This window comes from Callorhinus ursinus, unplaced genomic scaffold (assembly GCF_003265705.2).
Source record: "Callorhinus ursinus isolate GAN/ISIS: 27379988/994484 unplaced genomic scaffold, GSC_fseal_2.0 scaffold13, whole genome shotgun sequence".
Taxonomy (NCBI): Eukaryota; Metazoa; Chordata; class Mammalia; order Carnivora; family Otariidae; genus Callorhinus; species Callorhinus ursinus.
Window position 1 is genome coordinate 37,251,797 of NW_027397075.1, and position 6,346 is coordinate 37,258,142.

At 47.1% G+C, this 6,346-nt stretch overlaps 1 protein-coding gene across 1 annotated transcript in view; it reads left to right on the top strand.

Moving 5' to 3' along the window:
• Positions 1-4,524: 4,524 nt before the first annotated feature.
• The window catches only part of TDRD5 (tudor domain containing 5), an 89,630-nt gene continuing 87,808 nt past the window's right edge, over positions 4,525-6,346 (top strand). The window contains exons 1-2 of the mRNA XM_025878182.2: positions 4,525-4,724; positions 5,254-5,490. Coding sequence (XP_025733967.1) covers positions 5,259-5,490 — 232 coding nt within the window. The 5' untranslated portion in view covers positions 4,525-4,724; positions 5,254-5,258. The remainder of the gene's footprint in view (positions 4,725-5,253; positions 5,491-6,346) is intronic.

A 6,346-nucleotide genomic window follows, 5' to 3' on the forward strand; every position in this document is an offset into this window, starting at 1 on the left:
GGGCTCCCAACACCTGCTCTCCCCCTAGCCCTGAAGCTGCCCCAGTGGGCTGGGAAAATCAGTACTAGACCTCACACCTGTGATACATCCATGGCACGTGCGGTGGGAAACTGCTCTAGAGGGGCGGTTCTCACTTTAGCAGCACCAGAATCACTTGGAGGGCTTATTAACACACTGCTGTACCTGATACACCTGCCCCGCCACCGTTTCTGATTTAGCAGGTCTGGGCTGAGACCTGAGAATTGGCATAGCTAACAAGTTTTCAGCTTATGCTGGTGCTCTGGAATCACACCTTGAGAACCACGGTCATAGAGGTTAAATAATAATGTTCTCTAAATACTCCCTTTTAAAGCAGCCCCTTCTCACTCCCTTACCCTGGCTTATTTTTCTCAAGAGCAGTTATCATTACTTGACATATATTTGTCTGCTTTTGCTTGTCTTTGTTAAGATTCAGGAGAACAGGCACTTTGTTTTGCTCACTGTTTTAGTCCCATCTTCTAGAACAGTGCCTGGAACGTAGTAGGAGCTGAAAGATATTTTTGTTGCTTAAATGAACATGCTTTTTTGGAAGGCAGCAGCCAAAGCTGAAATTATGAGAGTGAAAGAGGTGACTCAGGAAGAAGGGGGACAGTAAAAAGGAGAAGGGCCAAGGACAGACCCTTGGGTATGTGGGCATTTAATATCAAAAATAGGAAATAGAGCAGAAAGCTGGGAGCCACGCCTGGTGCAGCAGCATAGAGACCCACTGAGGAGAGATTTTTCACAAAAGGAGGGGGCATCAAGAGTAAACATCAGAGATCATCTAAGATGAAAAGACTGAAAAGTCCGTAAGATTTGTCAATTGCAAGATTTGTCATTGATGATTTTGGTAAAAGTAACTTAAGAACACTGTGCAGAATAGCGGTCTCCTTGCTTAGTGAATGGTGGATGAAAAAGTGGAAAAAAATGTGTGGATTGTTTATTCAAGGATTTGGCCACACAGGAATGGCCACAGAGGTATACAGATCAAAAGAGAGTGTGCGTTTCTGTCTCGCCCTGTGGGTAATCATAGCCAAAGGTCATGGTCCTAGAGGAGTTAGGATAGATTCAAGAGCGGGATGGTTGCACGCCCCCCCCCCCCCCCCCCCGCTGAGACCAGGAGGAAAGATGAGAGTGGGGCTGGCGTAGAGGCCTGGGTTGGAAGTTGAGGTTCATACATAAGAGCCTCTATTTTCTCTGCGAGTCCAAGCGAAGTCATTTTCTAGTGGTGAGGCAGGACTGGGTAAAAAGTGTAGGGGGGATGGTGAAGGTTGGAGTAATTGCTGTGGGAACTAGAATTGAACAGTGGCATCAAATGGTCCCAAATCAGACGTAATGTTAAAAAAAAAACAACTTTGGGAGGCAGGAATGCTATATTGGTTCTATGATGAGCTTTAAACTCACCTACTCCCTCTGTTTATCTGCAGACCCTCTCATTCCTGTCATGAGGCACATATTAAAGCTGCAGAAGCTTAAAAAAACACAAAAACTCTTTCCTGGCTGTTTTCTAAGGCGGCAAAGCTGTAGGAGCAGCTGCAATAGAAACACACTCCCAGAGGCAGGCAGGGCTGGGAGGAGGCCCGAGGGAGCCTGCTAATTAGCAGAATTAACTCTGATCATCCTAAGAGTCAGCAGGGTGGAAAACACTTTGGTCTAACTCACACAACTCTCTGGTTGTGCTTAATTAATGGCAGGATCCCAAGGAATGAACTCGACAAATAACCCACTAAGTCTTTTTGGTCTGTGTAACAACAAAAGCAAACAAACCAACAAAACACAATTCCAGGTCTGGAGAACAGAGGCATCTCACGAGAGACAAGGCTTGTCACCCTGTTCCCAGAACTAAATTAGATCCCAGAGCCAGAGCCTGTTGAATGTAGCCAAATATTTTTTTTTAAAGATTTTATTTATTTATTTGACAGAGAGAGACAGCGAGAGAGGGAACACAGCAGAGGGAGTGGGAGAGGGAGAAGCAGGCTTCCCGCAGAGCAGGGAGCCCAATGTGGGGCTCGATCCCAGGACCTGGGATCATGACCCGAGCCGAAGGCAGACGCTCAATGACTGAGCCACCCAGGCGCCCCTGTAGCCAAATATTCTTAAGGACGCTGCTGAATCGCTGTCCCTAAGCCCTGCAAACCTTCGTCCTGGCTTCTCCCTAAAGGCCTTGTGATCCTTTTAGGATAACTGCTCTGAAGAAAAGGAAGTACCTACATTTTTCAGTGACTATAACTTACTAATTCTAAACTAACACTAATTCCTGGGACCCCAAATGTCACTTTGCCATCAGCATTCTGAGCTTACAGGGGTTAGGTGATAAACGAATTGAATTCGGGCCCAAGTTCACCTTTGGATAGGGCAGGTGGGACTCTGAGTCCATCCTGTGGTTATGTACGCTACTTGCCAAGTGAAGAGCTGGAATAGGAATCCAAGTGACAGAATTCCTGCACTGGCACATTCACTCACTAAGCAAGGGCTATTCTGGTAGGAAACGCCAAGTGGAGGGCAAAATAATACCTTAAAAGCACGATCACATACCAGGAGAATTGCAGAGGTGAGTGTCCCAATCAAAGGTGTGAAGGATGCCAGGGTGATTATTCCCACCTCATTCCCATTCACTTCCCAGGTTATCTACCACAAAAGACAGTGCATTATTGGAAACCCAAGCAAGTGATGACTCCAATTCCAGCTACTCTTCCAATGGGGTCTCCTTACCCAAGTAACTCAAACAGCCCCTGACACTTGATTTGCACATTATTGGTCTGGGATTTAGCTCCAGAATATCGTTTTAAAGATCTCCTTTTTCACATTATGCACTGATACCTTTCTAGATTCAGTCATAAGTTTTATGTTTTTATTGACTATCCCTCTTTGTTCTATCTTTGTTCATGTCTGTATATCCATTTCTTCACTTTAAAGTGGGGATAACTGTATCTCTCAGAATAACTGGGAAGAGAATTAGATAATCTTTGTGAAGAGCATCGAGTCAGTGCTCAATATGTGGTAGCTGTTATCTCAGATAATTGGGGCTGAGAATCTGGGATACTTTTTTCCAACTCATTGTTCATTTTGCAGGAGTCATTGTCAAGTTACTTAGTGAGATGATAAGCTTTCTCAAACTTACATGTCTACCGATGTCTTTTCTTTTTCTGCATGTAATGCTGATTTGGCTGGATAAAGGATTCCAGTTTCAGCTTTGAAGATAATGCTCCATTGAAAAATCCAATGGCAATCTCATTTTCATTGCTTTATAGGTAATCTCTCTCTATATAAAATCTCTTGATTCCCTTTCTCCTAGGCTTTGTCTAGGATGGGATCTTTTTTCATTAGTTATTCTAAGGACTCAGTGGGCCCTTCTAATCTGAAATGTGTTTTTCTTCACATCTGGGACATTTTCCTTCTTTTTAAACTCCCAAACCTTACCACCATTCTTTCTGATTCATTTTCCACCTCTCATCACTTTCATTTTTATTGCCTTGTCCATTCTACTATAAACCGAGAAATCTTTTCTATGATGTGTCTTTCAGGGATTCCTCAATATACCTGGCTCACTGATGGAACATATTTTTCCCAGAGCTTTTTTTGGATTTAACAGGTCATGGAATTTTAGATGGAAAATAAAGTACAGGTGTGTGCACAGGTTTTCTTCTTAATTCAGATTCCTTGGTTATGTTTTGGTTTGTCGTGTTCCTTTAATTAGACTACATTTTGAGGTCTTTATGCCGTTCCTGTTCTGTACCTCTTAAGCTTTTTTTCTGGTTTTCAAGGACTTTAGAAAATTGGCTCATTCTCCTTATCCAGTAAACACATCCCCAGGTTATTTCTTCAAATACATTCTCCTCTTTAGTTTCCCAGCTCGTTTGTCTCCAGAGGCATCTGGAAGGTTCTTCACATTCATTCAAGAAGCTCTCCGCGCCCCACCTGCTCTCTTCCAGGAGCCCAAGTTGCATCTGGCTCTGCAGTGATTCTCCACCAAGCTTCAGGATCGCCTGTAATTTTACCCCAACAGCGTTAGGCTTGCTGAATCAGAATCTCTGCGGATCAGACTTGGGTATCATACGGGTATCATTCCCCCCTGCCCCTAACTTCAGTAAGCTCCGCAGGTGATTCTGAGGCACACCCAAGTTCAGAACCTCGAGGCCCCCTCCCCCTCCTGCCTGCGCATCGCTAGGGCGGACGGCCCCCTGTCCTCGCCCCTGTCCGGCTGGGGAGGTGGTCGGAGAGGTTCTCGAACTGCAGCCCCACCGCCCGTCTCCCAGCCACGTCGGAGGAGGTAGGCGCCGGCGATCCCCCGAGGGAGCCAACGCTGCCCGAGAGCACGGTCTGGTGGCCCTGCGCCGCCCGGTCCCCCAGCCCCGACCCCTGAGCGGCCGGCCCTGCCCAATCGTCCCACCGGCCGCGCGCCGCCGGGGCTGGACCGCTGCGACGGGTCGCACGCCGCCCGCCCTCGGGCCCTGGTGCGCAGGCGCGCGGGCGCCTTGGCGCTGCTCCTCCTCGGCGGCTGGGCGGGAGAACGCCTTTGACTCTCGCGGCCTGCAACGGCAGCGCCCGCGCTGTGGGCGACACGGGTGAGGGGCGGTGCTCCGCCCCGCGGCGTGGGCAGTCGGCGTCGCGGGAAGGAGAGCTACTCACACCGCTTGGGCGGGGAGAGACGTTGGGGCCGGGGAGAGGACCCCTTCGCCCCGGCAAAAAGAAGGTCGTTGACTTGGGTAAGAGGAAGCGGGCGGCCTCCCCGTGGTCTGGGTCGGAGCAGGTATGCTAGTGCGAGATCTTCACCTGGAGCCTTCTCCGTGCGCTGGGGAAGGCGGAATTGCGTCTGCCTACTTCCCGGGCCTTCTCCCAGCGTCGACGAGGGGTGCTGTCTGATGCGAAGTTTGCGGTGTAGGCTAAGACCCCAAAAAACCCTTGTTAATGCTTCAGCAAAACAAAACAAAACATAAAACCCAGCCAGCCCGGAACTTGGGACTTCGCACACATTAGCCAGGGGCGGTGATTTCTCAGGCGTGCAGGTTAATCAACACAGGTTGAGATTTAGAGTTTGAATTGTGTGAGGGCTTTGCGAAATGAGGGTTTCAGAGAACCTTCACGATTTTGCTTCTGCTTTATCACCTTTAGAATTCGCTTCTTGGTTTATATTCCACTATTGATCCTTTTAACACCCCCCCCCCCCCCCCCCCCCGCCAACTTGGGTTTGTTTGCTTTTCTCATGAGCCATGTTTCTATCTTAAATCCGGTAAGGTGCAATGTCTGAACAAGAGCGTGTACAGGAATGCCTGAGGAAAGAAATAAGGTCACTTCTCATTTCCACCAAAGATGGTTTGACCCCACAGCAGTTGGAAAAGGAGTACCTTTTGATGGTTGGCAGCCATTTGCCACTCCGAATCCTTGGCTATCGGTCAACTATGGAGCTGGTGTTGGACATGCCTGATGTTGTCACTGTCTGCCCCTGTGGGGATGGTACTGTAATACTGAAAGGTAAGCTTAGGATTTAAGATCTATAAGCTAAGCAATAATGATTACTTAGGAAGGAATTATTCTAGCAAATAAATAGGTGATAGGGACTAAGGAGTGCACTTGTGATGAACACCAGGTGATGCATGGTGTTGAATCACTATACTGTATACCCGAAACTAATATAACACTGTGGATTTAACTGGAATTGAAATAAAAACTTAATAGGAATTGTTACAGCAGTTATCCTGCATCTAGCCATTATCCTGCATCCCAGGGAGGGGATTTTAATATTTTGAGGGGGAGAGGGTTCATGGTTACCTTTGAGGTTGTGGGAAGAGTGAAAGCTTTAGCAAAATCAAGAAATCGTTCCCCAGAAAAAGGTACGTTCACAAAAACTACAGTTTACATATGATTTCAGATTATTGCACCTTAAATTGGGAGAAACATAACAATGGAAATTTTATTTTATTATTTAAAAAAATTTTATTGTTATGTAAATCACCATACATTACATCATTAGTTTGTGATGTAGTGTTCCATGATTCATTGTTTGTGCATAACACCCAGTGCTCCATGCAAGATGTGCCCTCTTTAATACCCATCACCAGGCTAACCCATCCTCCCACCCCCCTCCCCTCTAGAACCCTCAGTTTGTTTTTCAGAGTCCATCATCTCTCATGGTTCCTCTCCCCCTCTGATTTACTCCCCTTCATTCTTCCCCTCCTGCTATCTTCTTTTTTTTCTTAACGTATATTGCATTATTTGTTTCAGAAGTACAGATCTGTGATTCAACAGTCTTGCACAGTTCACAGCACATACCCTCCCCAATGTCTATCACCCAGCCTCCCCCCCCCCCCCCCCCCCCCCCCCCCCCCCC